This window comes from Myxine glutinosa, chromosome 2 (genome assembly GCF_964187855.1).
Source record: "Myxine glutinosa chromosome 2, kmMyxGlut1.1, whole genome shotgun sequence".
In the NCBI taxonomy this organism is placed as follows: Eukaryota; Metazoa; Chordata; class Myxini; order Myxiniformes; family Myxinidae; genus Myxine; species Myxine glutinosa.
Window position 1 is genome coordinate 75,409,850 of NC_136262.1, and position 22,225 is coordinate 75,432,074.

At 44.8% G+C, this 22,225-nt stretch overlaps 1 protein-coding gene across 2 annotated transcripts in view; it reads left to right on the forward strand.

The window, feature by feature from the left end:
• Nucleotides 1–22,225, forward strand: part of PAQR5 (progestin and adipoQ receptor family member 5) — a 49,456-nt gene that overhangs the window by 22,943 nt on the left and 4,288 nt on the right. For both annotated transcript variants that reach the window (XM_068107961.2, XM_068107960.2), the window contains exons 3-5: nucleotides 7,447–7,574; nucleotides 19,465–19,670; nucleotides 19,937–20,063. In XM_068107961.2, coding sequence (XP_067964062.2) covers nucleotides 7,447–7,574; nucleotides 19,465–19,670; nucleotides 19,937–20,063 — 461 coding nt within the window. The remainder of the gene's footprint in view (nucleotides 1–7,446; nucleotides 7,575–19,464; nucleotides 19,671–19,936; nucleotides 20,064–22,225) is intronic.

Here is a 22,225-nt window from a genome sequence, read left to right on the forward strand (position 1 = left end):
TACCGAAGACAGACGACCTTCACAGTCTGGGTCAGGCTGAGTCACAGTCAGACTGGGGCAGAGGGAAATGAAATCAGACGAGGCGTCTCGCAGTCTCGAAATGTACGACGAGGCAAGAGCTCTGTCCGATAACAACGAGCCCAGAGTCAAGGGCTAGCAGGCAGTACGGTGTCACCGTGTACTCCCTAAACGGTGCTGGCGCTCGACCCTGAGGTCACGTCGTTACGTAAAGGTCAAATTGTACGTAGTTATCAAGGTACATTGAAAGGTAAACGAATCCCCGATGAGATCGCGGGAAGCACGCCATTACGTTAATGACGCTGTAAAGCGAACGCGTGATATAGTCGATGACGTCATCAATTAGGTCGGGCGGGTTTAACGGCGAGTTCTAGCTGAGCGGTATCCCCCAGACGGAGTACAGTAGCACACCGAAATCTAACGTCTCGCGTGCAGCAGCATTCGAGCGAGCTCGAGATCGGCATACGAACCCGGCCGACGGTGAAAGTAACAGTAACATCTAGGGCGCACCGCGTACGAGGGAAACCGAAAGTTGAGCTCGGCCTGTTGATCCGGTGCGGGTGAGCCCGCCGAGTCGAGGGGCGAGCACGCTTGGCAGCGATAGACCGCACGACGAAGGAGCGAATACATATAACGCCCTGAAGTAGCATCTCATTTGAGGTGCATTGAGCATGAAGGATGAAGAGGGGCCTTTCGGTCCGTCAAGCCTGCTCTACATCACATTAACTCAATCCAACAGCATATCAAATTAAATTAATTGGGTGAAACGCGGGGTGTGTAAAAAGGAACGATAGCATAGCATTCGGTCAACATACATTCCATGCACAGCATGATTACAATGGTCGCAGGTGTTTAACGAGAACGCCGTTTGAGAGCGGGAACACGAAATCAAGTAAAAAAACAAAGGACGAAGACGAACGAAGAAGAACGAACGAAGAACTACACATGGTAGCCAGGTATACGAACAACCATCATAAGCAGAACCCGAGTGCCGTGAAAGGCTATGAAGGTCCCGCTCGACGTCCTTAGAAATTCATCTGTGCTGCGACGAGTCCTCGCATGGTGCCAAGCGAGCCTCCATTGAGGCGATTCCGGGCAGCGGTCCGTAGAAATTCATCCGTGCTGCGACGAGTCCTCGCATGGTGCCAAGCGAGCCTCCATTGAGGCGATTCCGGGCAGCGGTCCATAGAAGTTCATCCGTGCTGCGACGAGTCCTCGCATGGTGCCAAGCGAGCCTCCATTGAGGCGATTCCGGGCAGCGGAGTTCGTCGGCCTCGGGAAGTAGCCACATGCAGGTGGGACTGCGACGGCCGCGATCAGAATCGCCGGCCTCACAGAGTAGGGCCCGCGAGAGGAACCGCATGCAAAGGGGTTCATCCAGCGAAGATGCGGCGCGCGCAACTGGCGCGTCGTGCATTGTAGTGATTCCATCCAGCGACGGTGCGGCGCGTGACTCGCGCGTAAGAGGGGTTCCGTCGATCGGCGATAGGAATCGCCGGTGTTGGGCCGCAGAGAGGGCCGCGATGGGTTTTGGAACGTGCCACACGTCGCCACGTGTGGCTTCTTTTGATCCACGCGTAGCAACGTTCGGATTCGCGGCGAGGAGGTGCTCGGAAGCAGGATGGGATTGCGGGCCTCCCAGAGTATTGGCACGCGATGGGTGCAGTGCACGACGATTCGCGTGGAGGAGGTGGTTCCACCGAGTATCGAGTGGTCGGAGTGAGCCGGTCGTGACGGCGTGATTCCGACGAGCAGTGCGCGCTTCGCGCGGAGGAGATGGGCCACTGAGTAGCGAGTGGTCGGAGTGAGCCGGTCGTGACGGCGTGATTCCGACGAGCAGTGCGCGATTCGTGCGGAGGAGATGGGCCACCGAGTAGCGAGTGGTCGGAGTGAGCCGGTCGTGACGGCGTGAGTCCGACGAGCGGTGCGCGATTCGCGCGGCGGTGATGGTTCCACCGAGTAGCGAGTGGTCGGAGTGTGCCGGCCGTGTGGAGGCATGGCCGACATGGGAGACGTGATCACTCGCGTGGGAATCTCAACTCGGGCCGAGGCACGCATATCTAGGATGAATCCCTCGGACGGAGCCGTTAGCGCTTCCGAGCTGCGATCGGACAGGTAGGCCGGCGGCTCCAAGCGGGTCCGTCGTTCCGACGGGGTTTCAGCCGCAGGACGTTGCCCAGTAGCATCGTGCTCCAGGCATCGAGCCGGAGTCCGTCACGCCTGCTCTGGCGTTCGGGTCTCATGAGAGCAGGTCGCTTTTTGACGACGCGGTCCCGCGAAAAGGCTTGCGACGTCCCGTCTTTCGAGGCAGGCCGGCAGCGAGAGTAGTCGGAGCTCCGTTGCTGGAGCTAGCTCGACGGGTCCTCCGCTGGGCATTCTTCTCCGAGGCGAGCAGTGCAGGAGCGATGTCAGGAGAGGAATTACGATTAAGTGTTGTGAAAATCAAGATACAACAGCAACCCAAAGTAGGTTTAATCGTAATTCGTTCTCAACATCATCTAGAGAGAAACCAATAAACATGGTATTAATAATACATACAGGTGAATACAGGTGCGGACAGGCTGTATGACTATAAAAGCTTTGATACATATTGCAGACACGTTACCTTTCTATGGGAAGCCCAGAGAAGCTCTAAAGGTACATCGCTAGGGTTACATCGTGGTGATGGATCTACATCGCCTGTCCGCGCTGATATATATATAGGAACCGAGAAAGGGTCGCGTAGCGGCCATGAGGCGAATAACATCAGTGTCGTAATTTGGATGACGATTTCATTACATTGAGTGTACATCGAAAACCGTTGAACAGAGGAAATTGAAACTTTACCACATGTTAAATGCCCATTTGATATCGAGCATATTACTTGGATGAGTAGTCCAAGTCCAAGTAATATGCGCAAATGGTCATGTAACATGTGGTAAAGTTTCAATTTCCTCTGTTCAACGGTTTTCGATGTACACTCTTAACAAAATGCAGACACATACATACGTACGCAAGCGCCCAATTGCTTAACCCTGCTTTTCACTTCACGCGTACTGGGTAAGAATGGAAATAGGCTGTCTTCTAGCTTTGTCTTCTATCTTCTAACTTTGTCTTCTATCTTCTTCTTCTATCTTCTTCTTCTATCTTCTTCTTCTATCTTCTTCTATCTTCTATCTTTTATCTTCTTCTTCTATCTACTTATTAGTCCCCCTACCGGTGTACATCGGAGGGGACTATAGGTTCGCACTCCGTCCCTCCGTCTGTCAGTCTGTCAGTCTAGTGGGGGGGGGGGGGGGGTGGGCAAGTGGTCCTAGACAATGGGCCCACAGGACTTTCATGATGAGAAGTTGCCACCTATTTGGATATGTTCTAAATATGTCTAGGAACAGGAAAATTGATGTTGCCAATTTTGGAGCTGTCAAATGGCGGCCATTTTGAATTCCAAAATGGCTGCATGATCATGCTTTTTTCTTCAATGAATACAATTATTGCTCATATTTTAAAAATAATATCAAAATGTTATCCCATAATGTGAGTGAACATGAATAGGAGAGACATTATGATTTATTGTATGCATATTTAAAATAATTATAAGGTCATTTTGAATTTCAAAATGGCCACCATTTGAAATTAGCTGTTTATTTATTTAAATATTCTTCTAAATCCATTGAAATGGAGTATTTTTTTCTTATTTCTAAGAAACTGGGATGCTACTTCTAACAGACAATAATATATTAAATAAATTGGCCCTTTTGAGTATCCGTAACAAATAATTAGCTATAGAGGGCAGCATCTGCGTTACCTGCTGCCTCTACTACATCCATAAGCACATGGCATTGGACAGAAGTTTCTGCTGTATTGTCATGCAAAGTGATCACAGCATATATTGTTACTAAGGTAAGTTTAAGTTACAGTACTTGTTTTTAATTGTGCTTACATGTCCATGTGATAGAGCCATGTGATATGATATCACATGGCTCTATCAAGGCATTCACATGAAAGAAGCGTGTTTGGAAGAAAACACCCATACGAAGGATGATTGACAGTCCACATGTGCCACTCCCTGTGGTATGGGACCTGTTCATAGCTATGAATGATAAGAAAGCTGACCTTGCCAGATTCTTGTCTGAAAGCGTGTTGTAGTTGCATGGCGTGACAGAGCAGAAAGTTCACATCGGAGCGTTGACTTATTAAGTAGTTCCCAAGAAGTAGCAGATACCAAGCTCATGCTACATGCTGTTGATGCCACCAACAACGGTGCTACCTTATTGAGAATCTATTCTCCTGATATGGATGTCTTGGTTCTGGCTATTAGGCGCTATCCAAATCTTGCAGCAGACACTAGTATGGTAACTGGTACAGGAAACAACCAGAGAGTAATCAAACTTGGACCAATATATAAAACTTTGGGGCCATCTAAAACAGCAGCACTTCCTGGATTCCATGCATTGTCCGGGGCAGATATTACCGGAAAGTTTGCAGGCAAAGGCAAGATAACATGCTGGAAGGTTTTAGATCATTTGGTTGACAATCATGACATCGTTGTAGCATTGTCCCAACTTGGTGCGACAAGCACTGTCTCAGAAGCAACAAGTGCTGCTCTTGAAGCTTATGTATGTCAGCTCTATCTTCCTAGAACAACAAAAATAACAAACTATGCAGATGCAAGATGGTGGCTCTTTAAGCGGAAACAAGCCCAAGCAGAGAATCTTCCCCCCAACTTAAGCTGCACTCACACATGCCATTGCCAGAGCACATTATCAAGCCATGATATGGTATAATGACATTGTTGCATTCCCTGAAATACCATCTCCAGAGAACTATGGCTGGAATTTGGTCGATGGAATTTTCATACCAGTGATGACACATTTGCCTCCAGCTCCAGATGCCGTCACACAGTTCGTGAAATGCGGATGTGGTCGGACCCGGTGTTCCAGTCACCAATGCAAGTGTAAAAAGAATGGACTGTTTTGCACAGAATTTTGTACATGCTGTGAAGGGGAAGAACTGTGCGACTATGCTCCTTCTAACCCCGAAGTTGCTTCTGACAATGAAGAGAACAGTGATGATGATGATGATGATGTTTAATTCGGCTATGAAAGTAGCAAACTTGCAACAAGTTCATGTAGTTCCATTCTTCATGGTTAAGACTGCATTTGTTGGACATGCAGTTGCAAGGTGTGTATAGTATATGTGGGTGTGGCTATTGTGTCTGGGGTATGTGGGGTGTGTGCTGGTACTGCGAGCACATGATACTGCACCTCATAAATTTGTTATCCTCTGAAATGGATATTTATACATGTCCATAGAAGTGAGTGACTGTGTTTATCGTTTTATATACGAGCTAAGGTGTGTATCTGAGTACCAGTTGCTTAGGTGAGTGTCTAACTGTGCAAAAAAAGTTTGAGAAAAATACCGTTAGGTATCGTTTTTAGATAACACGTGTTACCACAATATTTAAAGGGGGATGGTCCGATTTCATCACATGCAGTTTTCACATTGATTGAATGGCTTTGACCCTCTAACCCACCTGTGAAGTTTCATGCTGGTATTTCAATCGTTTTGACAAGAGAGTTAAAAATGTGCATTTTCAAGCCCCATAGAATACTGTGGTTCAACTAATTGGTTGACCAATAGTAAGCAAGTTTTGGCGTACAAAATCCAAACTAAACATCTTGCAGCCCTACAATTTCACAGGGTCAATGAGAAGAATAGCAGCTTTCTTCTCATATCAAAATTTATACCACGTCCGGTTAAATCTTGGGGTCAATGTTAGGATGAAGCTGTTGATCCGACCATGGCCCTTAAATTTTAATGCAATTTGTAACTTTTTGGCGGCCATTTTGAATTTCAGGATGGGTGATATCGTATGTAATTTGAACAAAATATTACTTATATTCATTTTGAAGTGTTAACAACAATGAAAACCTATCATTTTGCTTTCAAAATTGAGAATTTGGCATTTTGGCAAATTTGGCAAGCGAAGAATAGTGGCAAAACATCGGCCATTTTGAAATCCAAGATGGCTGCCATCTGCCACACTTCCAAAAATGATAACATGCATTTTCATGTACTTTGGTACCTAGATAATGAATTAAAATAGGTGGCACCTTCTCATCATGAAAATCCTACAGGTGTCCACTTGCCACCCCCACTAGTCTGTCCGTCTGTCAGTCTGTCAGTCCATCACGCAAAGAACAGTTTTCTGGACTTTTTTTTTCTAAACTCTAAATGCTAATGATTTCAAGCTTGGTGCATGGTTTCCTCATGATAAGTTACAGATAAAGTTCGAACTTCACGACGTTTCGATCATTTTTGACAAAGTTATGGCACTTTGAACTTTGGTAATTTCCCCAACAGTTTTCCGGACGACAGACTGCCGGTGGGGGACATGTATTGCAGCGCAATACTCAGAATGGTTGTTCTATCTCCTTCTTCCTTCTTTTATCCTTTCTATCTTCCTCTTCTATCTTCCTCTTCTATCTTCTTCTTCTATCTTCTATTTTCCTCTTCTATCTTCTTCTTCTATCTTCTTCTTCTATCTTCTATCTTCCTCTTCTATCTCCTTCTTCTATCTTCTTTTTCTATCTTCTTCTATCTACTTCTTCTATCTTCTTCTTCTTTCTTTTATCCTTTCTATCTTCCTCTTCTATCTTCTTCTTCTCTCTTCTATCTTCTATCAAATCTATAACCCTATTTGTGAACGTCTGTTTGTTCGGTTGTGCCTCATGGACAGCCTAAGGAAGTGACTTAGAGAGGGAAGAGGGAGTCCATGGGGGGTAACTTTTCACGACTTAAAACATGGGGCGCTTCAGATTTAGACTATGGGCGTGCCCAAGGGGCGTGGCTTCCTCTGACTATAAAAAGCCCGCTACACACACGTGACTGACTATTTATTTTTCTGGCAACGCCGGGTAACTCTGGTAGTTCTACATAACAATTGATGAAAATGTTATTTCCAGCATTGTTAGGATATAAATTACACATTTTGGAATCCTTATCCAATTTGATTGAGGCTGGTAGGATAATCTAGTTGTATGCCTCTGTGCTGTATAGCCTGGGTTCGAATCTGGAGCCACCTAGAAACTGTCATCCTGGTGTCTCACAGGCAGGGCGACATGTGCACCATCCCTCTGATGGATGTTAAATTGGACGTCCCATCTGGTAGCATTACTTGATGGATGTTAAAGATCCTACGGTGTCCTTCATGAAGAGTAAGTGACTTATCAACACCCTGAACAAATTGCAAACTCCTGCTCTCATCTACTTAGTCGAACCTCAGGTTAGGTCACCCGGTTTCTGGGAGGAATAATATTTTTATTGGATACATACCTCGTATATAGGTTTGTAGTTTGTGCCCAATAGTTCATTACAATTGCACAATCAAGCAAATCGTAATCTGAGCAGCTTTTGTTGCAGGACAATACATACATTCTCCTGTTGCAGGACTTTTGGGAGGAGAGCATTATATCTGGCTACAGGTCTCCAAGGAGTTCAATAACGGACTGCATCCTCAGCCTTTTCCAGCTCAACAATGAGACGCTCAACATCTGGACTCATTTTCTCGCAGCATGGTACACGTTTACCTGAAGCTTTTAAAAATGATAATATTAACAGTCTGAGACATATGCTGATCTTTGTTGTTTGCACCATGTATGGACAGCCCTGGAGCATGGAGAGATTAAACCTGTTGTCACATCATCATGGGACGAGAACTGAGATGGGAACACCAAGAAGACAACCCTATTATTGAGAGAATTGAGGATAATGCTTGAGGATAATGTGAGGCCATCTGTCGGGAAAGTTGAAGCTCAACCGAAGGTGGACCTTGCAACATGACAATGACCCTAAACATACCAGTAAATCCACCAAGGAATGGCTGAAAAGGAAGAAATGGAGGGTTCTGGAATGGCCAAGTCAAAGCCCGGATCTAAATCCCATCGAGATGTTGTGGGGGGATTTGAAACGAGCTGTGCATGCAAGAAACCCCTCAAACATCGCACAGCTGAAAGAATTCTGCATGGAGGAGTGGGCAAAAATTTCTCCCATTCGATGTCAGAGACTGGTAGACAGTTATAAGAAACGCCTACTTGAGGTTGTTTCTGCCAAAGTGGGCAATACCACCTATTAGAGCCAAGGGTGTACTTACTTTTTCCACATGCGAAATTTGCATTTATGTTTATTTAAATTATATAATGGAATACAAAATGTAAATGTTTCATGATATTTGTTATATTATATCACCTTTATCTATCAATATTGTTGAAACGAAGATCAAATAGCTGTATGTTGAAATATGTTGAAAAAGTCAAAACTTTACATGGGGTGTACTTACTTTTTCACGTGGCTGTTTATATATATCCATATATACACTACATGGCCAAAAGTATGCAGACACCCTTTCTAATTAGTGGATTCCGCTGTTTCAGCCACACCCATTGCTGACAGGTATATATAATCAAGCACACAGCCATGCAATCTCCATAGACAAACATTGGCAGTAGAATGGGCCGTACTGAAGAGCTCAGTAACTTTCATCGTGGCACCGTCATGGGAAGCAATCTTTCCAACAAGTCAGTTCGTCAAATTTCTGCCCTGCTAGATCTGCCCCGGTCAACTGTAAGTGCTGTTATTGTGAAGTGGAGACTTCTATGAGCAACAACAGCTCAGCTGCGAAGTGGTAGGCTACACAAGCTCACAGAACAGGACCGCCGAATGCTGAAGCGTATAGCGTGTAAAAATCATCTGTGCTCGATTGCAACACTCACTACCAAGTTCCAATCTGCCTCTGGAAGCAACTTCAGCACAATAATGTTCGTCGGGAACTTCAGGAAATGGGTTTCCATGGCCGAGCAGCCGCACGCAAGCCTAAGATCACCATGCGCAATGCCAAGCGCTGGCTGGAGTGGTGCAAAGCTCGCCGCCATTGGTCTCTGGAGCAGTGGAAACGCGTTCTCTGGAGTGATGAATCACGCTTCACCATCTCGGTTTGGTGGATGCCAAGAGAACGCTATCTGCCCGAATGCATCGTGCCAACTGTAAAGTTTGGTGGAGGAGGGATAATGGTCTGGGGCTGTTTGTCATGGCTGGTGCTAGACTCCTTGGTTCCAGTGAAGGGAAATCTTAATGATACAGCATACAATGACATACATACCCCATCGAACAACTTTAGGATGAATTGGAACGCCGACTGCGAGCCAGGCCTAATCGCCCAACATCAGTGCCCGACCTCACGAATGCTGTTGTGGCTGAATGGAAGCAAATCCCCGCAGAAATGTTCCAACATCTAGTGGAAAGCCTTCCCAGAAGAGTGGAGGCTGTTATAGCAACAATGGGTGGACCAACTCCATATTAATGCCTATGATTTTGGAATGAAATGTTCGATGGTTACATACAGGTCTGATTTTTGCATGTCCACATACTTTTGGCCATGTAGTGTATATATATATACTATACATATGATATGTGCAATGAAAGTCAAATCCACAACATTGTCCTAATAGTAGGTTTAATGACAATTCGATCTCTGGCAACATCCTGTAAAATACGATCAAGCAATATATCAGGATTATATAATCAAGGAGAAGTTCAGCAATTATCAATCAGTGCAAGCAAGCCTAGATCATCTACATATACGCACCATTCGAGTCTACGTGTCTACGATTAAATGTCACAGGAATGATTCGGAGCGATGGCCGTCCGAGTTCTTATAGACGCCTCTCAGTGGTTGGAGAGAGCATAACACCTGGGTTCAACTTAGATACAATTTCATTACATTCTCCCCACCGTTAAAACTACACTTCTGCTAAGGCAGGAATCAAGCACGCAGCAGCAATAGTAGGGGCAACGATTGTCTGTCCATGTCAGTCGGTCCATCCGTAGCGATCGGGGCGACGAATATCCCTTCCAGCACGGGTCCGGGTACTACATCCCCAAGTCCGGAGTCCCCTGCGTCGGAGTAGCCGCCTAAGTCAGGTGACGAAGGTGGCACCACAGAGCCTACAGGTTGGGGTGTATTTGGCGGCGAGATGGCCGGCAGATGCTCCATAGGCAGAGCAATGGGAGAGTCCATAGACTCGTAAATTGGTTCGTCGATTTCCCCGCAAGGGGCCAGGTGGCGAACGGAGACAGTTGACTTGCGTCCGTCAGACATCAACACACGAGCATGCTCGGGATTAGTTTGGAGTACTTGCACCTTATCCACCAGTGGGTCATACTTACTCATGCGATCTGCACGTTTGAGATAAGCCGGTCCCGGCTCTGCAAGCCAACCAGGTAAAGATCGGATACTACCCGAACTCCTCGGGTGATGAAACATCCATTCATGGGGAGTTTGGTTGGTAGCCGTACCCAGTAAAGTCCTGATCGAGTTCAGTGCCGCAGGTATGACCAAGCCCATTTATCTAGGCCTCGGCCGAGGGACTTAAGGCTTAGCGTAACGGCTCTCCATATAATACCATTGAAGCATTCGACCTGTCCATTTGCCTACGGTAGGTATGGAGTGGTATAGCTAGAAGCGACATTATGCTGGAGTAAGAAGTTCCTCACCTCCTGGGACAGGAACACCGCACCCCGATCGGTATGCACGTAGGCCGGATTCCCAAACATAGAAAACAAGTTCTGCAGGCACCGGATAACCGTGGCGGCTGTCATATCTATGCACGTGAAAGCAAAAGGGAATCTCGAGAACTCATCAACAATAGTGAGCAGGTAACGAGAGTTACTCGATGCCGGTGATGCCGGCAGTGGCTCTTTGAAGTCCATCGCCAATCTCTCCCACGGCCTAGTGGCTCGGACCAGTGTTCCCATAGGAGGGTTGTAAAAACGCGGTTTGAGTTCAGCACATACAGAACAAGCACGACAGATCTGATGAATATCTTCAACCGAGTAGGGCAAGTTACGACTGCGCACAAAATGAGTGAAACTTGTCACCCCGGGATGGCACAAAGTGTTGTGCAAAGCGCGCAGGTCCTCCAAAGAGATGAGGCCCGCACACGTAGCCGGACGCGATAAGGCGTCGGCAACCAGGTTATCCCTCCCAGGGCGATATGTGATTGTGTAGCAGAAATTGGCGAGTTCGATCCACCAGCGAGTGATTTTCTCATTCTTAATGCGTTGAGCATGCTGGGTGTCATACATAAATGCAACGATCTGTTGGTCTGTGATAATTTGGAAGCATCGTCCGAGCAAATAGGGACGCCAACGCCGAATCGACTCGACGATGGCATACACCTCCTTTTCGACAGACGAATGTCTCCGCTCAGCGGAGGAGAGAGTTCACGAAAAGAAGGCCACAGGGCGCCCCCCTTGGGAGAGAGTTGCAGCTATTGCATGATCCGATGCATCACTTTCCAATACAAAAGATTTATTTTCGTCAATCGTCGCCACAGTGGCGCCAGGGGTGTCGGACTTAAGGCAATGGAAAGCGGCCTTGGCGGCAAGGCTCATGGTGAATGCTTCACAGTCCACAAGTGGGCGGAGCTTCGTGGAGAAATTTTGAACCCACTTAGAATAATGAGCGAACAGCCCAAGACCACACTTCAACGAAACACGATCGCAGGGCGGGGCCATGTCGAGCAAGGGTCGCAGACGCTCCTTATCCAGAGCGACAGAGCCATGGGTCACGGTGTACCCCAAAATATCTATCGTGCAAGCAGAGTAACGACATTTAGCCTCATTTATAGTTAAGCGATACCTCTGCGCGACCTCGAGGAAGCGCTTCAGATTAGCATCATGATGTTCCTGGTCATACCCGCAAACCGTGAGATTGTCCAGATATACAAAGACATCGGTCAAGTTCTCCTTAGCGATGAGGTCGTCCATAGCCCTCTGAAAACAAGTGACCCCGTTCGTGACCCCAAAAGGTAGCCGGGTGAACTGGTATAACCTATGACACGATTCAAATGCTGTATAGATGCGATCAGCCTCGGAGATGGGGATTTGATGATTATCACTACGTAGATCGAGAGTGCTATAGACCGAATACTGTGCCACCTGTCGAACCAGGGAGTCCATTCCCGGAATGGGGTAGGCATCCAGCTGTGTAAACCGATTAATCATCTGCGAATAGTCGATTACCATGCGTTTGCGATGCGCTTCACTTCGTACCACCAGAACTTGGGCCTGCCATGGCGACCGACTAGGTTCTATGATACCTTCCTTTAATAGCTGGGCCGTTTCTTCTGCAATGAATTGCGCGTCAGCTCGTGAGTAGCGTCGCGATTTAACCGCTACAGGTGTACAGTCCGTGGTCATATTGGGGAACAGCGACAGCGGCTCAATTTCCATCCCTGCAAGTGCACACACAGCAAGAGTATCAGTGCCACCAAACTCCATTTCCAAGCGTCCATGTCGCCTGAGAAAATCATGTCCTAGCAAAACTTCTGCACATAATGCTGGTAAGACCATGAGATGCACATCTGGAAACATCCATCCCTTAATCACAAGCTTCAGTCGACATTCCCCTTTTGTGCTGAGCAGCCCACGGAGACTTTGCCCACAGCCCCCTGAGAGGCCATAAAGATTCGGCGTCTTGTCCCAAGAATTGGCCATCCATGTTTTTGCACAAGTCGAAAATCAACATAACTATCCGTGGAACCTGTGTCGATCAAAGCATTAGCAAAAATTCCCTCGATCATAAGTGGGATTATAGCATGAGCCAGGCCAGGTGGACCTGTAGTTATCGAGTCGTCAAGGCGAGGCGCTCGTGCCTCGCGTGTGGATCCAACGCCAGCTAAAGTCTTTCGTGCCATTGAAATCGTTTGTAGGCCAGTCGTGCCGCCTCCAGAGGGCGCACGTGCCACGCGTGAAGTTCCCAGCTTTCGTGCCGTTGCAGTAGCTTGTAGATCATACGTGCAGCCTCCGGATGGCGCTCGTGTCACGCGCTGAGTTTCAAAGCCAACATTAGCCGTTCGGGTGGCCGATCCAGGAAGTTGGCAGGGTGTCGGAGGAATGCCGGCCAAGGACGGTCGCACCGCATATTGTCGTGTTTGCGCCACTTGTTTAGTTGGCGTGACGAGTCTCACCAAGGTTGAGCTCTCAGCTAGGGGTCCACGGGAAGGGGCGATCCCCATCAAAGTCGGGCGAGGCACCCCACGCACCGCTCGGTCCGCTGGCTCGGCGATAAGCACATTCATCATCGAGCGGGCTCGTTTGCCGCGCGACGATCGGCAAACTTTTGCAAAATGACCCGGCTTTGAGCACAAATGACATGTCACATTTTTAGCTGGGCAAACAGACCTGAGATGATTCCGATTCCCGCAGAAATAGCACGTAGCGTTACTTCCGGGCTTGGGTCCAGCTGCTGTGGCTGCCGTCAAGCCCGGATCGGGATCCTCGGGAGTGGCCGGGGTCTCCGATTCCGGTGGAGGTGCCGAGGCTGCATCCACGACCTCGGTGGTAGCTCTCTCTGGTCGGGTTTGTCGAGATGTCCCCGCAGTGACGTATGGATGTTCATACGCGTCGGATTGTTCCAGTGCTTGGGTATAAACGTGAGATAGCCGTAGTGCTTCGGCGAGTGTCAAATCGGCTTCTTCAAGAAGTCTCTGTCTGACAACTGGGGACCTAAGTCCGGCGATGAAAGAATCGCGAACAAGATCATCACAGACTTGTTCATGAGTACGTACCTCCGGGGCACTCTCGTTCAGTAGACGTCGGAGGTCTTGAGCAAAGTGATCTAAAGTCTCCGTGGGCTGTTGTCATCGTATTGCGAGCAAATGCCGGGAATAGACCGCGCTTCGTTTTTTTTAATGTAAATACGCTTCAGCTCTGCCACGGCTGCATCGAACGTTACACATTGTTCGATTGCCTGGTACACGTTGTGGTGTACCTTTGTTTGCAGTACGTCTAGTTTTCTTTCATCGGTGACGGCTTCCTGAGCCTTGAATTGGTTGTCCAAGATTTTCAGCCAGTGTGTCAATTCGGCAGCCGCGTCCGCCGCTTGAGGGTCTGCTGCGAAGATCGGCACCTGGATCATTTTGTGACTCCTCATGTCGCTCTCGTTCGCCTCTTGTTCTCGTTCAGACAAAGAGACGAATTGTCATTAATTGTAATGAAAGTCAAATCCACAACATTGTCCTAATAGTAGGTTTAATGACAATTCGATATCTGGCAACATCCTGTAAAATACGATCAAGCAATACATCAGGATTATATAATCAAGGAGAAGTTCAGCAATTATCAATCAGTGCAAGCAAGCCTAGATCATCTACATATACGCACCATTCGAGTCTACGTGTCTATGATTAAATGTCACAGGAATGATTCGGAGCGATGGCCGTCCGAGTTCTTATAGACGCCTCTCAGTGGTTGGAGAGAGCATAACACCCTGGGTTCAACTTAGATACAATTTCATTACAATATGTATATCGGTTTTTGCTCCCATCTCTCAATGGTGAAGAATCACTTTAAGAAAAATTCAGATCCAGATCAGCATCCGGATCTTCAACAAAATCTAATCATTTCATCCTTGTCACATAGCCAACCTATCCACAAATTTCGTCCGAGTCCGTCCACAACTTTTTGAGATATCTTGTTCAGAGACAGACAACCAAACAGACAGGTGTGAAAACATAACCTGCATTCACCTTTGGTGGCAAAGATAATTAATGTTGGCTAATCAAGCCTTTGATGAAATGCTACATCTACAGCCTCCTTGGTCTTGTAATTTTGCACGACTTTGTTTATGAACCTGTCAAATACAGTGCGGATCATCTTTTGTGTCTTTCTGTTTATCCAGTACTTCCAGTCCTTCAATTTGACATGCTCATTAGTTCATTTACATGATCAGGGAGAATGGTAACTTCTTTAACACCACACAGTTATATGCAATGAAGAAAAAGAATGCTCTACTAGCAAGAGCTGGAATCCTACTTCTGTCCTTCCAGGAAACAGCACAAAGAATATCGGGTCGAAACACGAGTGATAAAATATAAATTCATGTCAAATCTACAGTCGTTCGTTGTATGACATTCCACCCTGTTTTCAAATTGTCTATTCTGTCCTGATCACATGGTGCAGCTGCATTACTGATAGAACACCACAGTTGACTGGAGTGAGGCACTAAGACAGGCATCTGTAAAAACTACATAGAGGTTGAGTAGAATCCAGAAGTATCCGTTGTAGATGAGGAAGAACTAGCTGTTCTTACCTGTCGCTTCGCTGACGGGTTTAATCAAAACATGGCACACTGCATTTCACAAACATAATGCATGCCTATCTGTGAGTCTCAATGAAGATGTAAAATGAAGTGGAACATACGAAAAGGACATTTTATAACTTCTTGTTGATGTTGTTGTTGTTGTTATTGCTGTAGTAGTTGGTGTTTTTTGTGCACTCTGTCCATGTACAATTATTTATATTTTATATTGCTTCGGGGAGTATTACTATGTTTAATTTTGTGTGCTCCTTCCGTGTCCGTCACATTTCTTTCTAAAGAGTTCCGGCTGTCGTAGAATAATAAAAATGGAACTGTCAGAACTGCTGCGTTAAGTTCCAAATCCTGAACCGTGGCATTAAGCTCCAAATCTTGCTTCTTCCTCTAGCTTTTAAATGTTGATGGCTTCTAAAACAGGCATTTTATTGATTAACCGGACACTACAGGACAATAGACAAAGACTACAGTCAGAGATCACTCATGAGAAAGCCAGCAGGGTTTTTATCTGGTTAGGCTAATTTTAACTTCAGTCCAAGAGCATCTTCTATATTTTTCTCCCAAGAAGTTGTCGTTTTGGACTATTTTTGTAGAAAGAATATAATGAAGACGTTAAATGTGTCGTTCCTTTAATGATCTTTGAAGACTCCGCAGCTCACATTAGTGATAGTTGGAGTGGATGGCGTCTGCAGTGTATACGACACAACAGTATTGCACTTTTATCTGAGCAAAACTTGTACTCCATCGTGTCTTCCAGAGAAATTTTCAGCTTCTTCAAATGTTTAGGATCTAATTTAGAAGCATTTGATTCTTCCAAGATGTGGGTTGTCACAGAAGCAGCAAATGTGTCTTCTATAATGTGGACGTGTAGAAATGCATCTCATGGCCTACCACAGACATCAAAATAGCTTACGTGATGACTTGATACCTGATGCCTATTTGCATCGGTGCATTCATCAGCCATATATACAAACGTGGTGTTTTCTGCACTTTTTCAACTGCTGAGTCTTTCGCTGCTGACAATAATTTACCACATTGTTTTGTAGAAAAAAACAATTTTTTCCCGTTTTTACCTCACCACCGAAGGTGGACGGGATTATGTTTTCACCCATGTTTGTCTGTCTATCTGTGAGAAGGATATCTCAAAAGGTTATGAACGGATTTGGATGAAACTTGGTGGACAGGTTGGGTGTGTGATAAGGATAAGGAAGAATCAATTCGATTTTGGTGCAAGACCAGATCCTGATCCGGATATGATAATTAAAAAAAAAATTAAGTGATTTTTTCATCATTGAGAGATGGGACAAAAAACGATGCACTAACACCGCATGATATTTCAAAAATTGTGGACGGATTCGGACAAAACTTAGTGTATGACTCAGTTGGACAACAATGACAAGCCAATTCGATTTTGGTTCAAGCTCAGATTCAGATCCGGCCTATTAGTGGGATACAAAACATAAATAGTTCAGCCTGGTGGAGGTATGTGCTCATTTCTTTGTTGGGTTCCATTTAATACCACAAGACAGATATTTTCTGTTCGCATTTTTCACACTTATGTTCAATCGCATCATTGTGTTATTAGTCCCCTACCGGTGTACACCGGAGGGGACTATAGGTTTGCACGCCGTCACTCCGTCCGTCAGTCTGTCAGTCTGTCCGTCTGTCTGTCCGTCAGTCCGTCACGCAAAGAACAGTTTTCCAGACTTTTTTTCTAAACTCTTAACGCTAATGATTTCAAACTTGGCACATGGTTTCCTCATGATAAGGTACAGATTGAGTTCGAACTTCACGACGTTTCGATCATTTTTGACAAAGTTATGGCACTTTGAACTTTGGTAATTCTGATAATTTTGATTATCCTTAACTCAGTGCCATTTAAAGTTTTAATTTCCTTTAAAAAAGATTTTCTCTGCAATACTTGGATCGATTGAGATCAAATTTTCACCATAGGAGGGACTCGGTCTGTAGAATATTGTAATGGTAATTATGACGTCACAGGTCACGTGGTTCAGCCGCCATATTATTTTTCATGAAAACACGAAAACCACTTTTTCTCTGCAACGGCTGAACAGATCGAGGCCAAACTTTGCAGGCAGAATCGCATACCCATGACGAACAAAAAAGTCAGCGAGCATGACGTCAGGCGTCACATGGTTTCAGAGTTATGACATTTTTAAGCATGAACCTTTAAAACCGAGCTCCTCCGTCATTTTTGATGCAATCGAGGGGAAACTTCACAGATCTGTTCAGCATGTCAGTCTACTAAAATGTCGTTTTGGAATTTGCGATAGGGCACGTGGTTTGGCAGGTATCCTTAATTAAACGAAAATATTTTTAAAATGGATATCTCTTGTTAGTCCCCTTCCGGTGTACACCGGAGGGGACTATAGGTTTGCACGCCGTCCCTCCATCCGTCAGTATGTCAGTCCATCAGTCCGTCAGTCCGTCACGCAAAGAACAGTTTTCCAGACTTTTTTTTTCTAAACTCTTAATGCTAATGATTTCAAACTTGGTACATGGTTTCCTCATGATAAGTTACAGGTCAAGTTCGAACTTCACGACGTTTCGATCATTTTTGACAAAGTTATGGCACTTTGAACTTTGGGAATTCTGATCATTCTGATGATCCTTAACTCAGTGCCATTTTAAGTTTTAATTTCCTTTAAAAAAGATTTTCTCTGCAATAATTGGACCGATTGAGATCAAATTTTCACCATATGAGGGACTCAGTCTGTAGAATATTGTAATGGTAATTATGACGTCACAGGTCACGTGGTTCGGCCGCCATATTGTTTTTCGTGAAAACACGAAAACCCCTTTTTCTCTGCAACGGCTGAACAGATCGAGGCCAAACTTTGCAGGCAGAATCGCATACCCATGACAAACAAAAAAATTCAGGGAGCACGACATCATGCGTCACATGGTTTCAGAGTTATAACGTTTTTAAGCATGAACCTTTAAAACCGAGCTCCACCCTCATTTTTGATCCAATCAAGGGGAAACTTCACAGATCTGTTCAGCATGTCAATCTATTAAAATGTCCTTTCGGAATTTGTGATAGGGCGCGTGGTTTGGCAGATACCGTTAATTAAACGAAAAAAATAAAATAAATGGATATCTCTTGTTTATTCCAGAGTTCTCCTCAAGCCGCACCGCGCGCCCTCAGCCTCGTCTCGCGAACGTCAAAAGCGCGACACAGCGCGCGCTTTCCGGAGGGGCGGAGCCAAGGCGAGCAACATATATATATATATACACATTGATCATTGATCGTGAACCGGAAAATGTAATAAATTACTGATATTTAGCGACTCGAAAGGTTCTTTATCAACAACTTATGTTCTCGTGCTTCTGCTGACCTGGCTGCAAGGTGTATAAATCGAAGTCCCGAGTGTGAATCACAGGTGAGCCCATCCTGAGGTAATTAGCGATTGGGAACGATTCAGAACCTGTGGGTGAATAACCCTTGGTAATTTCCCCAACAGTTTTCCGGACGACAGACTGCCGGTAGGGGGCATGTATTGCAGCGCAATACTCAGAATGCTTGTTTATTCTAGAGTTCTCCTCAAGCCGCACCGCGTGCCCTCAGCCTCGTCTCGCGAACGTCAAAAGCGCGACACAGCGTGCGCTTTCGTGAGGAGCGGAGCCCAGGCGAGCAACATATATATACACATCGATCATTGATCGTGAACCGGAAAATATAATAAGTTACTGATATTTAGCGACTCGAAAGGTTCTTTATCAACAACTTATTTTCTAATGCTTCTGCTGACCTGTCTGCAAGGTGTATAAATCGAAGTCCTGAGTGCGAATCACAGGTGAGCCAGTCCTGAGGTAATTAGCGATTGGGAACGATTCAGAACCTGTGGGTAAATAACCCTTGGTAATTTCCCCAACAGTTTTCTGGAAGACAGACTGCCGGTAGGGGACATGTATTTCAGCGCAATACTCAGAATGCTTGTTTAAATAGTTGCGTTCACTCAGAATTTTATTTTTTATTATCCTCAAATTGCAGTGAGAAAACGATTGTGCATATAAGCAAATATCAGTGTCCAATCAGATTATACGACAAAATTTCAAAGTAACAACGAAATGGATTTTTTTCCCCCAACTAGAAATGTTTTCCAACTTCATCCATTTGGAAAAGGAATAAATTGGTAACAAAGCACATGATCATTGACTGCTGGGGTAGTGGATGTTGGGAAGCATTCAGGGCAGAGGTTAAGGGTAATTTATAGATGAAATTCAATCACATGCCAGTTGTGAAATAATTGTTGCTCATCTATTACTTTATTACTTTTCTATGTCAACAGGTATTTCCTATGGCGGTTGTTTGTCTTCACACAAACTAATGACGTTTGGAGAGACTCGTATACCTGGCCAGCCATGGCTTACATGGTAACCTGCTGTGGTTACCCTCTTGCCTCCAGTTTTGCCCACACTTTCAGCACAATGTCCGTTTTCACACGGCACATCTGCTTCTTCATCGACTATGCTGCGCTGAGCCTCTACAGCCTTGGTAAGTGAATGTTACCTCTGATATGACACTGATGATGCGTTAAGTAGAGTCAGTCATTCAATTTGCTCATTCAGCAAGGAATGATGTGGAAGTCCATGGTCTATGTAGTCACGATTATGTCTGTGAATGAACATTGTAACAAGTAATACAGCATACTCGTATTAAGATATAATGTTCCATGCACTTTAACAGTTTATTGAACATCTTTTGTAATCACAGGACATGTAATGCTTGTAGGTTAATTATTTCACTGCGCATTCCCCTAGGTTCTGGAATTGCATATTCGGCATACATTTTCCCAGATAAGTGGGTGAGTTCTTCACTGCACCATGTCTACGTACCCTTCAGCGTTTGCAACTCCCTCATCTCAGTCACTCTGGCCTGCTGGTCCAGGTGGGCACATTTAACATGGTGGAAGGACATTGTGCTTGTGTGTCTAAGTTAGAAAAGTTATACAAGCTTGGCTCTATATTAGCCTCGCCCATTACTGAAGTGTGTGTGTGTGTGTGTGTGTGTGTGTGTGTGTGTGTGTGTGTGTGTGTGTGTGTGTGTGTGTGTGTGTGTGTGTGTGTGTGTGTGTGTGGGGCCGCAAGCAGTCCAACTTTAATATACAATACCATATAATTAAAAACAAACCACTACGATAGATACTAACAATTAATCAGTACTTCAAGGAGAGAAAAATGAGAAATGGTTACTGATGGAGACGATATTTACGACGATTTTATTTACAAATTTATTTACAAACGTACAATTTTGGACAAAATTTTGTTACAAAACGTACAAAATTGTACAATTTACAAATTCAAACAAATTTATTTTGTACAATTTATTTACTTTACAAAAAAATTATTTATTTACAAAATTACACATTTTTTATTTATTTACAAATTCTTCGGAATTCGGATTCGGACAAATTCGGAAATTTACAAACTTTACAAATTACAAACAAATTTACAAATATTTACAAATTTACAAATTTACAAAGTAGCAAATTTTTTTTTTACTAATTTACAAATTTTATTTACAAACGATATTCACAAAAAAGACTACTACAACGATGATGTTTGGGCAGACCATGAACTGCTGGATATGGCTGAGCTGGGGAAGAGCGATTGTCAGCTAGACAAACGATCAAAGCCAATCAATTCAGCACTAATCCTGCGTTCTGAAATAGCATTGATGAGAGTTTCAGTTTTTGGATTGCTATTGGCTCAGCTGCTTGTCAAAACAAAAACCTAAAAAGTTCCTCTTCTACTCGGGTGATTGGACAAAAGACGCGTATGCTGTCTGAAGATCTGTCTTCTCAGCTGCATAACGGTGAATCTGTCATGTGTATGAACATGAGAAAAGCCTGGAGCATCGAAACTGCATCCTGGCATGGATATGGCATGCCGAGGTAACAGCCGAGGTTGATGCAGATCTAGCTCAGCAGTTTCAAAGTGTCAGTGTTGGAAAGATGTCCTTAAGCGTGTTGTAGTTGTCATCAAGTTTGTGAGTGAGTGAGGACTGGCATTCTGTTGCCATTAAGAGCTGTTAGGGCCACCACATAGCGGTAACTATTTGGGGACTTTGCAGCTGATTGCTTAGTTTGTTCCACTTTTGGCAGACCATTGGGCAAAATTGGGACAAAAGGGTAAAGGTAATCCCTCCTATCTGTCATCAAATATTTGTGAATAACTCATTGATTTAATTGTGCAGAAAATTAGAAACACAATAGCTGCAGAAATGCATCATGCCAAATAATTTCGGTGATTTTGGACTCGACACCCAGATTTATCGCATTGATCAGCTGACTTTAGTATTCAGATTTGTTAATTCAGAGGGGCAAATTATGGAATCATTTATTGGATTTGTTCCACGAGAGAATCGCACAGGAGCAATCCTTGTTGACTGTCTACCGGTACTTGCAATGACAAACACCTTGGGTTTAGATATCTGTAATTGCTGTGGATGATCAAATGACGATGCCAGCAAAATGTCAGAATGATACAATGGTCTGCAGGCACATCTAAATCGATGAAACCCACTTAGTTCCTTGTGCTGTCCATTCGTTAAATTTAGTAAGAGTTAACGGTGTTAACAACAGCTGTTCATTTTGTTTCTGGTTTCCCCAGTCGCTATATGCTTTTTGCTCAGCATCCACGTGTCGCTGGAAACACCGGTTTTGTATAATGATGGCAGCCAGTCGTTCTTTACACTGAAAAGTCTGCCAGTCACAAGATGAAGCAGTCGAGCACATTCTACAAAAGCTGTCAGAACTACGATACGATTCGGCAAGGCATGGAAAACCTGTCAAATGATATGAACCATTCGCGTAACCCCCGACTGAAAGCGACTTCACTTCAGAGCATGATGGAACATTCGGAGACGAATTTTAAGGTACAATTTTGGGACACCATTCTTCAACGATTTGAAATGACGAGCTTCAAGTTATAGAAAAGTGACATTGATCTGAATACAGCAGTTCAGTTACTGAGATCAATTCAATCATTTGTGGCTTTTCTGCAAGATCAATTCCAGAATGTTGAAAATGCTGCTAAAAAATCCATGCA